Source organism: Pempheris klunzingeri, chromosome 8 (assembly GCF_042242105.1).
Source record: "Pempheris klunzingeri isolate RE-2024b chromosome 8, fPemKlu1.hap1, whole genome shotgun sequence".
Lineage (NCBI taxonomy): Eukaryota > Metazoa > Chordata > Actinopteri > Acropomatiformes > Pempheridae > Pempheris > Pempheris klunzingeri.
In genome coordinates, this window is record NC_092019.1 from 24,026,050 (window position 1) to 24,040,364 (window position 14,315).

General features: G+C 41.1%; 1 protein-coding gene across 1 annotated transcript; it reads right to left on the reverse strand.

The window, feature by feature from the left end:
- Nucleotides 1-620: 620 nt before the first annotated feature.
- nek10 (NIMA-related kinase 10) lies at nt 621-12,963 on the reverse strand. The gene is made up of 35 exons (XM_070834902.1): nt 12,893-12,963; nt 12,715-12,775; nt 12,464-12,600; nt 11,921-12,016; nt 11,756-11,840; nt 11,619-11,660; nt 11,440-11,518; nt 11,289-11,356; nt 10,360-10,439; nt 10,198-10,284; nt 9,799-10,023; nt 9,323-9,462; nt 8,894-8,955; nt 8,676-8,747; nt 8,505-8,569; nt 8,258-8,360; nt 7,989-8,117; nt 7,743-7,880; nt 7,594-7,639; nt 7,387-7,508; nt 6,514-6,616; nt 6,336-6,411; nt 5,270-5,399; nt 5,081-5,148; nt 4,516-4,723; nt 4,297-4,384; nt 4,132-4,206; nt 3,329-3,374; nt 3,093-3,130; nt 2,864-2,964; nt 2,484-2,594; nt 1,906-2,008; nt 1,667-1,710; nt 979-1,031; nt 621-724 (listed from the first exon to the last, which is right to left on the reverse strand). Exons 1-35 carry the CDS (start codon nt 12,961-12,963, stop codon nt 688-690), a joined length of 3,189 nt encoding a protein of 1,062 aa, XP_070691003.1. The 3' UTR covers nt 621-687.
- Nucleotides 12,964-14,315: the final 1,352 nt, after the last annotated feature.

A 14,315-nucleotide genomic window follows, 5' to 3' on the forward strand; every position in this document is an offset into this window, starting at 1 on the left:
ACTCAGACAAACCTGAAAAAACAAAATTGGAGCTGAGCTCCACGGATAAAAAGCAGCGGATAGTGCTGGGGCTGTGTGAGCCTGAGTGCAGGTTACAGGCCAGTTCACTTTGATGTGAGAAGCCTCTGATGGACCAAAGTGACAGAAATAAATACCAATCAGCTTATCAGTGCAGTGGTGTGGAGCTGCATGAAAAAGCCATTCACCAGCTCCTGTTTGAAATTTGTGAGGATTTCCTGCTATGTGATCTTAAATTCAATATCTTTGGATTTTATGTCGAACTAAACGGTCAGTTTAGTCACTTCAAGTTCGGAAACTGACTGACAATTCACACAGCATTTTATAGAGCAAAGGATGAACTCATTAATTGAGAAAATAATCAATAATGACAATAATACATATTCTAGTCTTATTTAATCTTTAGTTGCAGTGATATTAACATGTCAGCTTTGGTACCATGTCACAGCACCGCTAATTATACTAAGTTGTCAATAGTTTAAGGACAAACCAATGCATGTGTTTAATTAGCATTTTCATGGTTTTATATGTTAATCAGTGTATTAATAATTTAGTCTTAAAGAGTAGGAGTAAGAGTAGCCTGCATGCAGTACTTCTTTGAAGTGAGGCTGGAGTGAGTTTGTGTTTTTCCAGCTGCTCCTGTGACGTGAGGATGAATGTGGACGACGGTCACTTGGTTTCTTTGTCATTTCTTTTCCCTGCAATCCTATGAAGGACACAAAACACAGAGAAATTAGAATGATCTAATTAACCCACAGCGGGTCATAAGTGGAAAAGCAATGAGGGAATTCAGGGTTTTTTTTTTTTTAGTGAGGAAATCTAGTTACCACAATCCCACTTCTGTTTCCACTTTGTTCGCAGCAGTCAGCCCTTTAACGCTCACACCACAGTTCAACCAATAACACACACAAAGAAAAGTTTAATCTTTAAATTGATGAACTGTACAAATGTCCAGGTCACCTGTTTGCTGCTTCGTAGTATCGGTTCTCTTCCAGCAGCTCCTCAATGATCCCCTGCAAAGGAACATTTGTACAGGAAATCACTTCACCAGTAGCAGACAGACCTTCAGTACGACCATGAGACACGTTTGCTCCAAAATAACACATCAGATCCACCAGAATCAAACAAAGTGGGCACCGACTCTTATAGAATGATACAGAGAACTGAAACAATGGATACATAGAGAACGCTTTCACATTACATTTACGATTTTCATCACACGAAGACATGCTTTGTCCGCAGTTCTTCATGATATGAAGAATGAACAGTTCGTGTTAAAGAAAACGCTTACTCACTTTCCTGCAAAGACTAAGATGAGACAACTGTTATTGCTGTGACATGAATATGATGGATAGCTTAGCTTAGCATAAAGACAGGAAGCAGAGGGAGACCATGATCACAGTTTAAAGGTCACTGATTAACACTTTATGTCTTGTTGCCCAAAGTAAGAACATGACAAGTTTATGGGGGTTATGTGCTTGAAGTATTTGTTGGCAGGATGCAGTGGCTAGCTGTTTCCTCCTGCCTCCAGTCTTTGTGCTAAGCTAAGCTAGCTGAGGTCTCCTGGCTGTGGCTTAATATTTAAGGGGCAGAGATGAGAGAGGTATCCATCTTACTTTAGTAATCTCTACTTCGCACAGAAACTGACCTGCATCTGCTGGTAGGTGACTCCATCTCTGAGATCCCCATCACCTGTCAGAAGCAGAAAGACAATCAGAAACACATTCTTGCACGTGCACATGAGATTTCGAATCTCCAGCTACATCAGTGATTACCGCTGGGTTTGTGCGTGAGTAGATGAGTCTGCAGTATTTAGTGTTTAGTCTGCAGTATGTGGTGTCTTTCACTGGGCATATTGGGTGCAGCTGTGGCAGGGGTAGCTCTTACCTATGCTGTCAGCGGGGGGGTCTCCGGTGAAGGGGTGGACCAGAGGCCACCACTCTGAAGTGGCTGAGCTTAACTCCATCAGCTCTGGAGAAGCCTGGAGGAGCTTCAGACAGACAGAAGGGAAACTTTATCATATACTTCCACTTTAATAATGACTACTTCAATGGTCTTTAAAAACCAAGACCTTCCCTGGTGCCGCTAGTATTTTATTTGGTTCCTCGCATCATTGTGCACAAAAAAATTCAACACACAAAATATAAAAATGTAAGATTACACACCCAAGTTTCAAACAATATAAATGGTTATATTCCATTCCATAAATTCCATCAGATAATGCTGGAGCCTGATATGTGTCACTGTCAGACATAAATAAGCCAGTTATGGCCTGAGTCGCAATAAATTTGCCAAGGGAAGGGGAACATAAAACTAGACCCTCACCAAAAAAAGTTAGATGAAATTTATGAAAGAAAAAGTAAAACCTCCAACATTCCAGTTTCAGCTTCTCACTTGTGAGCACCGGCTGCTTCTCTTTGACTTATGTGCCAAAGTATCAGTTGGACAGTAAAGAAAGTACAAACCTTGCTGAGCTCCACCTTCAGGTTGTATGGATCGCTCCCACACTGGAACAGAGACTTTTTAAATCTTTCAATAAGCCGCCGTTTGATGTTGTGGTGCGGCGCAGGTGGAAGCTGGAGGTATAAACAACAAGGACAATCACATTCATTACATATTAAATTATCACATGTTATATTTACACTCAGGTATAATCTTTGCTGTCAGTCACAAATCAGTCCTGAGGCAGTTTTGTGTGAGAATGAATTGGCCATGAACCCCTCTTCACATTTGATAAAATTCCGGCTTATCTAACCAGAATCACTAGATTTGGACTGATGAGATGCTTCTGCAGCTTTAAACTGAACTTTGATAAGATCTGACCAAAAATGACGTATAACTGTACTTGAGTGATGTAAATAATTTTGTGCAGCTGCACGAGGAGCCTCTGAATGGGATCATCAATCTGCCGAAGCTTCTTCTGGGAGACACAGATGCCTGCTGAGACTGGGGCGAGAACAAAACCAAACGCACACACTGACGGAGGCTAAATAAACAGGAGAGGCACATCTTTTTGTAACTTTCAACTTTTAGAAGGCCTGTTCTTTGGCCCAGAACATTCCATGAAAAGGTACCTGGTCTTGGTTTAATCTTTGCTGCAGCACGGTCCCCACTGAAAATTCAAACAAATTCAAACAAATTGAAAAGGCAGGTCGATAAATTGTGTCAGACATGAGTTAACACCCACCACCGGCCTCCATTTACAGATGACAGCTTTTACTTTACAAAGTGATGATACTGCACCCAAGAAATATATGGCACATTTCCTAGTGGTCACACAGGAACAGGTATTGTGAGACTTTTCACTCACCCACATAGAGTTTGGTCAGGTGTAACGCAGGCACTGGACTTCAGTCCTGTTATCAAAACAGAACAAACCAAAAGATCAAAAATCCACAACGCAGTAAATTAACCTGAAAAATCTGAAAAGCTTCAACCATGAGCACCAACTTCTAGCTTTTAAGGGCACTCAGGGTGAGACAAGTGTTTTTTTATTACAAGCTTTCTGAACTTTTCTGTTTATTATGCAAATGATGCATTATCTCATTACATATGCACTTATTTGCATATATTTCCAGAACAGATATCTGAACATTGCATAAAGTCAGTTTCAGTGGAAGAAATGTTGAATATCTTTTCTTATAACTTCATAAATCAGAATTTTGCTATGTTTTTAGGAATAAAAATCAGGCTATGGATGACTGCTCGGTAAAATCCTTCAGACTACTGATAGCAATGAAACTGGAGGATTTCTGGCTCAGAGTGAGGAAAAACTCATTTTGAGAAAAAAGCCTGTAAACATATGAACTTAAGAAGAAATCTATATATGCAAATCAACAAAGTGTAGCAAAATAAACACCTGAATGCGTATTTTGAACATTTTCTTTCCACTAGTCTGAAAGAAGCCATGTTATGGGGGCAAAATAGCTCAGAATATCAAAATTGACTAGTGAATGAAAAAAGGGTGCATTTGCCAGTTGTGTCTCACCCCAGCCCTGTTACTGCCCCCCCTTGTTCACAGTGAACAGGTTGACTTATTAATCATGGACAGCATGCTTGTTATGTGAAAACTGCTCCCATGATGAATATTGTGGCAGCGGACAGAGGACTGACCCTGGTGTTTTCCTGTAAAGGCAGCAGTCCCGATTTTGGTATCGCTTGGTTCAACATCACCGTCTGAACCGTCATCTAAAAATACACGCATACCCGTAATTATTTACAGATTATTATGTAACCATTTTGATTTCAAGTCCTTCCTGGTCTGTGTTAAAGTCTAACCTTGGCTGGCATTCTGTTCGCTGTGGTTTGAACTGCGGGCTGCAGATGAGCGAGGCCTTGGAGGTTCAGTATTCATTACGGGTTTTTCCTGCAAAATGTGAAGCACTTATTTTAACAGTTATTAATCACAAAATAGTTTTTAGTTACCCCTTTGTAAATCAATAAAAAATCGAAATAGTCCTAAGGGATGTACTTTTGGATTGTCAAAATCCATTTTACCTGAGACATGTTTGTGTGACAGCAGGTCGTCCTGCTCTCGTGCTTTTCCAGGAAGTACTTCTGTGCTCGTTTCCTGTCCCTCTCCGCTCTTCTTTCCAGTGAATTCTGGGAAGCGTAGAGGCCGTCCATCAGCTTCATCATGAGGTCAGAGATACTGGAGCTGACGGCCACAATGTCTGGCCGCTGGTCAGCATCTGGACTCAGACACCTGACAGGACGTCCAGTGACAGAACACAGTGTGAACACAGGAGGGGCACGAGTGACTTTCATATTCAGTTACTTTTAATCTTCGCAATAAAAACACAAGTTAGTGGATTTTAACAGTCTGAGTAGTTTATTATAAAGTTTAGCAAAATAATTGGATAAAGCAGAATCATCCTGTGAGTTTAAAGCCGATAAAATCTGTTTATCACTAACTGATAAGAATGTGGAAAGGTAGTGTGGCTACTGTCGTTGCCTTTAAGGTTTCAGTATAACTACTGGACTTGATTACCATTTTCATTTGAAGACACCCTATATAGATGCAACCCTACATCGACCAGTCACTTTAAAACAGGAGCCTTACCATCGGATCATGTCTGTGACTCTCTCTGAGAAAGGTCCTTCAACCGGCTCATAGACGGCCTCCACGATCTGCCAGCCAATAAGAAGCAAAGACGAATAAGAGGCAGAGAGGAAGGCAATCTAAATCCAGTGAGTGTCTGTGTGTGTGTGTGTGTCTGTGGGTGTGTGTGTGGGGGTGTGTTAATGTAACCTTGTTGGCCAGTGACAGCATGTTACTGCTGTAGAACGGTGGCTGTAAAGCAGCCATCTGGTAGAGGACGCAGCCCAAAGTCCAGACGTCGGCTTTCTCCCCATACGGCTCGTTCTTCACCACCTCTGGACTAACAAACACACCAGTGTTCATGCGTCTTAACTTATGAGGAACCCTGATGATAACACATTCCTGACTATCCAACCCTACCGAACTTAAACCTAATATTAGCCAACCCTAAACACAGGACCTGCACTTTCCAAACATGTCCTCCCTCTCAAGGCTTACACTCAAATTGGTCCTTACAAACATAACACACAAGTAAATATAATAGTACACACACGCTCACACACACACGTGCACACACACGCAGCTGTTGTCGGGACCATAAACATACTTGAGCTGCAGTATCTGTTTTTTCTCCAAGTAACAGACTGTTATAAAACAGAAACTCTACTATACTGCTTCACCCAAACCAGTGGTGGACGAAGTACTTCAGCATAAGTAGCAATACCACAGTGTAAAAATACTTTAAAGGTAGTACGTTTTACTGAAAAAAAGTAATCTGCAAAGTAACTACAGTGATCAAAATAAATGTAGTAGAGTAAAAAGTATACAAAATAAATACCTCAAATACCTCCTGGATATCTGCTCCCCCAGTGCAACGCATGACAAAGAAATAAACTGGCAGATGCTATTTGCACCCTGGTGTATGTTGGAAAGAGTATATTTTGTGTTTCATGCTCCCTACCTTTTATATTTTCATTTGACTTATTATTTTAACCAAAAGAATGATGTGTTGCTAAACCTAACCTAAAAATTAAAGAGTTTTTGTGCCTAAACTGAACCAAACTGCAACTGAAGCTTGATTATTATGAAATAATGCAGATTAGATTAAGTCCTGTACATTCTGAGAAATGTGTAATTCTTTATACAGTGTGAGCAGGATGAGTGTAAATAGCCAATTACACCTGGATGCAAATAAACTGGAAAAATCTAAACAATTTTAGCTACTTTTTTTTTTTTTTTTTTTGAAACAGTCATTGTTACTCTTGAATGTCCTCACCAGGAGTAAAGGATGGTGCCGACCACTGACGTTAGCTTGCTGTTCTCCTGTTTCTGCTTGGCTAGGCCGAAGTCCGCTTCAAGCAGAAGAAAAAAAACTTTTATTATGCGACCGGACAGGGAGAGGCCAATATGAATGGAGATGTATGGTGTGTGTAAAACTGTGAAGTGAAACTCACTGATGGTGACTTTGTCTTTTTCCCCCAACATGATGTTGTTTGGTGTGAGGTCACGGTGCACTATTCCCTTTTCTTTGTGCAGGTACCTCAGTGCAAGACACATCTGAGGGAAGATGGAGAAGATATATCAGTAAATAATTAGCTTATTAAAAGGAGAGACTAAGATGTTTCTAATGGTTTGCAATTCATATTTATAGTTTGGGCTTTTATCCAAATGTTTTGGCAATGAGCAGTGAAATAGGTCAGGGTGAAATTCCTCAGCTGATGGAGAACCCAACATTTTGTAGTCCAGTGAATAAAAGTACAGGAAATAGTCCTACACTTCAGTGGTTCCCAGCTGTACCCCACATCCTTATCTGATGAGCTCACATACCCCTAAAAGTCAGTACAGATTGGTCTACTTAGTTATTATCTACTTTTCCACCCTATTACTCACGACATGACTGCTCTTTATCTTGCGAGCTTTAGGTTTGGAAGCACTGAACTTAACTACCAAACTGTACATAAGGCAGTTAAAACCAGCTCCACCTCGGCCAGCTACAAAGTTATTAGTATCAACAATCAATCATAATAATTCAATATACATTTATAATAATATTTCAGCCACAGTGTTTATGTACTATATACGGTATTGTAGTATATATTGTAGTATTGATACTTTTACTTCAGTAAAGGATCTGAGTACTTCTTCACCACGGTGCACAGCAAAGGTAGGACAGTACCTCCCTATTGAGTTGTGCATTAACACTGGATTACACAAATGAAATCAACTGATCTTTCTAAGGACATTTCTTGGGAAATCAAAATCCATATAAAGCCAATACTTTACCAAGCAGAGATTTATTTGCCAAAGATAATTTCCAGAGTTGTTACCTGTATGAAAATATTCCAAATTCGGTCTTCTGTGAACTGCTGCTGTTTCTCCTTCAGAGAGCTGAGATGTTGAGCCAGCGGCACTCCCTCTATCAGCTCCATCACAATGTACAGCTTGTCACCTAAAACGAACAGCAGGATTTTTGCTGTGCTCCCTCCTTGCAATAGCTTGGGGCTAAAAGAGTCAGTAAAAATAATTATCCTCACCTTCCAAAAATGTCTTGTAATACTTAACAATGTTAGGGTGTATCATCTAGGAAAGAGGAACCGAGGAACATATAAACAACAGAAAATACGGCTATTCAGATAGCATGTTATTAAACTGACTTTCAGTGATTAAAGTTGAAACTTGGTGCCTGTTCTTTGATGATCGTATGCTCTGAGATGATCTTCTCCACATTACTGTCTCTGGACTTCTTGTCTTTGCCGAACACTGGGTTGTGGAGGTTCACCTCCTTCAGAGCCAGGAGGTTCTGGCCGCTCTGCTTTCGAACCTGTCATTGAGTATATTTATGACACTTGATTTGAACCACCTAAAGCACTCTTTAATGAAGTCACAAAGAAGCAAAGCTGACACAAACCAACACTGCTGCAGGATGTACCTTAAAGACACTTCCAAAGGCCCCAGTGCCCAGATGGTCCAGTATGGAGTAACCGTTGATGACTTTAAGGGGAGGCCGGTTCTGGTCCACAGCCTCGATACTGTCTCTCAGACTGTCCACTTCCTCCTCCTGCATTACAAAACACACAGCACTCCATCCATTTGGAAGATAGACAATCCTCTGACAGAAACACTGTAATATTTCTTTTCATTTTGCACCCTAAACCAGCTGAATAAACACATGAATCGGTTTAGAAGCTGTTCTCTTACAGTGTAGAGTGAAACTTTAGTTCGCAGTGCCTCGTAGGCTGCGAGGTCCCGTACGTAATGTCCAACATCAATAAATAACTCAAAGAGGTCTGTGGGAAAGAGTCTGAAATGGATAGAGTGGAGAATACTTGAAGTTTTTTTTTTTCCAAAACAGACATCCAGCAGTAGCCAAATTTAAACACTTTATTCATGACATGAACTCAAGGTTGTATGTTTTATTTCTTTAAAAAATATGTTGTATCATCACCTCTTAAACAGATGTCTGTTTCTTTCCATGCTAAAGAGAAACCGGAGGCTGCGAAATGCGTAGCCCTGCCAATATGCAAATAAAGTTACACATATGTTATGTATATGTATATTACGTATCTTCACTTTCATTATTATGCAATTTAATACACATATGAAGGAGATTGTATACCTGTAAAGATGCAACATTTGGTCCACATTTTTGTGGTAAAATCAACTTTGCGATTATATAAACCCCATTTTCCTAAAAGCAGAATGTCAGAATTAATTGATGCAATGTTTTTTTTTTTTGTTTTTTTTTACATACACAGTAGTTACTTCATATAAAGTTGGATTGCTCATTCTCATCCTCTCCGCTGTCCTGCTCTGTGAGTGAGGACGTTTCCTTACCTGCACAATATGGTGAGCAGATGTGTCATCCAGACTAAGCTCAGTCAGAACTGTACAGCAGGCTGATGAGGGGATTAAAGGGGATATGACTTCATTTAAGAACTCATACATGCAACTTTATAGTCTCAAACATTCCAATAAACAGCTACGAACGTTAACAACCCGCTCCCCGAACCACAGAGATGTAGTTTGTACAATACAAAGTTTCTCCCCAGATTCTTACTGGGACAGCCAAAAAAAACGTTTGTTTTTTTTCTACCCAAATTAGTTTTATCTAACAGACAGAAAATTTACAACCATTTCCTCCAAAGTCATAGATACTGTAAGTCAAGTCTCTGTGGTCTGGATTTTCACTTCAGGAAAAAAACTGTTTACATTCTCAGGAACTGATAAGACTGCCAAAGACTGATAAGTTGTGCAGCGCCTGACCTGACTGCAGAGCTATGGTGTTGTCCATCTCCTCCTGCGGGCTCAGCTCTTCTCTCATGTGCTCTCTCTGGATGCGGCCGGCTGCGTTGGCGCTGGAGAGCGCCTCGATGGACGAGCGGTCAGAGACGTACTGCCTGTCACTGTAAGAGTTATGTATGGGTGTCGCCATATTCAATAACGTGAAGAATAGCACTTTATCTTCTTTTTTTTTTTGGCCTGAAAACAAAGCTTGCATCCTCCATCATTATGTGTTAAATACTGGGAGGTCAAGCTGGGGGGGACAGCAGCTGGTAGTTAGCATCCTGCAGATATAAATATACAGATGTATATGTATGGGTGCACATTTTGTGGTATGTGGTACAATACCACAATTCCATAGACTTTCCCTGACTGTAAAATGCAGATGATTTTTGGAGCTTAACCTATACTAGAGAATAAAAATATCAAATATGCTTTAATTCCTCAGTCTTACAAACCTGTTGAGCAGCCGGAGAAGCTGCTGCACGCCGCCCCAGCTCCGGATCTCTGTCCTGGTGTCGGGATCCTCGCAGAGCTGGACCAGGACCCAGGCGACGCTCCACAGCAGCTTCAGGTGCTGGCCGGACAGAAGACTCAGCAGCACTGGCAGACCCTCCAGCTCCCTCAGCTGGTCCCTCACCCGCCACACCGGGGACAGGAGCCTCAGCAGCTCCGCACTCATTCTGGAGGAAACATCAGAATCAGTCCTGCCCTGCTTGTGTCCACGTTTTTATTGTGTTAGAGGTAAGATGAGATGTGCTTGTTAGGTTTCTTGTAATCAGCTCTAGTGAATGAAGAAAATGAAGAAAGAAAAGTTCCTAGAAGTGAAGACACAACATTTAATCTTAACAACTAACCTCTTCGACAGCAGGTCATATTCCTGCACTATTACAAGTAGCCTCTCAACTATCGGCAGCTCGCCAATCTCCTCCTTGCATTCTGGGCTGCAGAAAAAGAAAAACAAAGCCTTCCAACAGACCATTAATGTATTTAATGCATTAAATGACGCATTTGCTTACCTCTCAGCCAAAGTGGTAAGTGCCAGCAGGGCTCCCAGCAGCACACCGCTATCTGCTGTGGAGAGCAGCTTCACCAGGGTCTAGAAAGGGTTTACTTCATTAGAGACCCAAAATCTATTTCCACAAAGTACGATAAATGTAGAACAGACAATAAACTGTAAGCGGGGACACTCACTGACTGTCACCCTACAAGAAAAACAGAAATTGACACAGTTGTGCATTTCACAAACAGAAAGTAAATGATTAGCTTTCGCTCTACATTCTACAAAGGCTTCATTCGACATCTGAGAAGAAATATTTGCATGCTGAAATCTACAACGTTCACTATCACCCACCACATCAAGCACTGGATGGAGGAAGCAACAATAATGACAGTCACCGTATTGATTAAAATGCAATTTCGGCCTGTTGGTGGTCATGAATGAGACTAGGCATAATGGAAAACGTTCTTCCTCTGGGGAGCAGGAATCTCCTGAATAAACTGCATTGCAATCTTTGCTTTAAAATGTAATTTTTTGACATAATGTTATGCTTGATGGTGATGTGTTTTTAGATACGCCCTTAAAAGGTAAGAGGGTAACCAAACTACATTCAGAAATACAGAAATACATCAGGAAATACAGCCATTAAGGGAATGAGGAACGTTGTGGATGGACAGACTGACCAACACTGTTCTCACTGAACCCCAGTGATAATAACTACAATGGAGTATCATATATAAAGAGTGAAAAAATCCAACTAATAATAATAATACAGACAAATGAAATCACAAATATATATTACGACCCTGTTGTAGTGACCAGTAGTCCATTAGTCCAGTGCACCAGCAGGAATGACACCCTGTTATGGCACTAAGTTTTGCCCAGACATGGATATGATTTGAAAACAGACCATAATCACAGGTAACTTTATCACAACTAATCACTCACCCTGTGAGCGCCGCTCTCTGTGACCCAGACCCTTTGATTTGCAGCGGCAGACAGCTTCTGAAACATGTCTGCAGAGCAATCAGCAAAGTTGAAGAGGACGTACTCAAGAGTCGCATTATCAGTGTCTTGATATCCTCCTCTGATTACTCACAAGTCATTGTGACCAGCTTCTGCACGGCAAGCGCCTGCTCTCCACAAGATATGTACATGGCAGTGACAGACTCCATATACTGGTAGAGAAACAGCAGTGACGAGGATGACATGATGTACAGCACGTGTGGATAAATCCCAAAACACAGTATGTCAGATAAATCTAAAGAGAGCATTTACCCTGGCGAGTGAGTTGATGCCTTGGAGCTGATGGAGGATTTTCTACGAGAAATAGTTAAAAGAAGCATTTACTGTTTTTATACAGTGGAATTATTCATATAATACATAATACACATTAATAATAACACCAGTAGTACCTGATGGTGAGGATCTCTGATCAATAATCGTAGACATATCAGAACTCTAAGGACAGACTCGGGCGGCGCGTCGTCAATCCATTCACTGTAGAAGGTGTAAATATTGTTGGTAAGCTTTGTGTGAGACAAGAGGAGACACGTTCAAGTATTTCAGGGATATTTCACCTGCAGAGTCGGTTCCTGACCAAAGATGCAAGGATGTCCAAGAACAGCTGATGCAGTGGGTGGCTGCTGAAGCATCTTTGGTCTCTGTATGTGATGCTGACAAATGAACGTAGATATATATATATAGAATTATGTCCAAAATGGTACGAACTGTATCTGATTGTTAAAGGTAACTCTTTTCAGCCACCAAAACCACAATTCATCAGTTACATCCTCTGAAAATATTGAATTTAAAAAGAACAAAAGCATTGTTTTGCATCAGATATCATATCAGCACTATTATTGAAAAATGCTAAACACACCCAGCCTTAGTTAAATATATGCACTTGTATGACCTCCACAAAATCAGCTGATTATCAGTGTGGGAAATGTGGGAGGCAGTGGGGTAAATATTGAACTTTTAGATTAGTTACAGTGAACTTTACCAGTTTAACAATAGGCTAAAATGGAACTACAGCAGCATATTCCTTTATTCGTGTGTTGTATGGCCCTATAGGACATCGTTGACTTTCCAGATGATGAGGCTAAAAAAAAAAAAATAACCTGAATGTTTCCAGAGCAGAGGCTTCACTGGAGCGGTCGCCCTCGCTCCTGTGTGTGTTGGCGTCTTTTGGAGGATGCAGGCCTTGTGCTCTGCTGGCTCCACTGCTGCGCGCTTTACTGTGACTCAGTGCTGCAACCTGAAACACAGGGAATCTCACACCGCAATGTACACACAGACCTGAAGAAATAGGAGCCGGTTTGTATCAAAATGACTAGACAGTGACAGTGTGGCGTCATTTGTTGTTGTTCACCTCTTGTCTGGGGCTGCTTCTGGCAAGCAGGGACTGAAGCCTCCTGAGATCATGAGATGCCCTACATAGAAAAAACAGGCTTATCAGTTGATCTCTCTCTTTTTTTTTTTCAAATCAGGGAAATGAAATTGTGTAACAGACTGTTAGCTAATTGTGTGGAGGAGGTGGCCCAGCTTACTTGCTCTGGATGCCTCTGGATTTCAGGGGCAGTTTTTCTCCTTGTCTCGCTTTTTTAACTGGATTGGACATTTTCAGCGTCCCCCTTAGCTTCCATGAGTGAGCTGTGGTTCAGCTTCAGACATTTTTGGCACATAGTTACAGAAGGGACATAGCTAGCCTCTGTGACAAGAGGGCTAGCTAGACTATTTCTGTTTTTAGCCAGGTGGACTGGCAGTTTAGAAAAGACAAGTCAAGGACTCTTACCCTTCCTTAGGCATCTCAAACTAGCAGTAGACAGTTGATTTAAACAGCTGAAAACGAATTTTGCTTCTTTAAATATCCTCAGGCGGGGATACAGGCGACATAGTTTTTATTCTAGAAACAATAGACGTCTCGAAGAGAGCAAATAAGAACAAACAATGCTTAAGGTCGCTGCTTTTCTAACCAATTAAAGTCCGCCGTCTTACAGAGACTGGGTTTCCATGGATACAACGGACGCTATTCGCATTCCGTCACCGGAGTAATTGATAAACTCCACACACACACGCACACACACACACACACACACACAATGTAAATGAGCCGCTGCTGATAATGTAAAAATTATTCAGCATTACAAGTAGCATTATTCAACTGGTGCTACTTGAACAAATCAAGAATTTTATAACACAGAGCTGCACTACAAAATGAAAGTTTTCAAATTAATTATGATATATCATTAACTATCACTATCATATATCATTAATTAACGATCATGGTGTAATTAGTTTAATGTGTGTTCAAGAAGTTCCGCAATTTAAAAAAAAAAACTTGTTATCGCGAGAAAGCATGGCAAGTAAAAGGAATTACAAGTTATCGCGAGGCTGGCGCGTTCCTCCCTTTGTGATTCACGTAGAATCTACGTCAGTTTTACGGCGTAGAGTGGTAGAGTACGCGGGGCGTTACGTGCCTCATAGTGCGTAGCTCCAGCAAAAGTAACGAGAAGGGGGAATGTCGGCTTGTGAATGATCGGTTTTTGAGGCGGCAGGGAGCGATGAACGTTATGGGTGAGACTGCTGCAGTCAGATACTTTTATGACTCATTCAGAAACTGGTGTTGTAAACTCCAACTGTGATAATTTATGTTGGGTTTTAATATATTTGAACAATTCGGCGTTGCCGCTATTTAGCTTCTGCAGTTGTCTGAGCAACCAACGCCCAGTCGTCCGCCTCCAGTTGGATGGGTAGCTAGCTGGCTAGCTGTTAGCCTGGGCTTCGCGAGTGTCATTTCCTGCCTTTAGCTCTTTAGCAAAGTATTTCAGTAAATGTCTCTTGTGTATAATGAGCTAAGACAATAAGCCACGTTAACACCCATGTTGGGTAATATTAAATTGTTTTTAAAGCTTGCCTTCAAATAGTAGCAATTTGACTAACTGGCTAACTTAGTGTCGTATGTTGGATTGA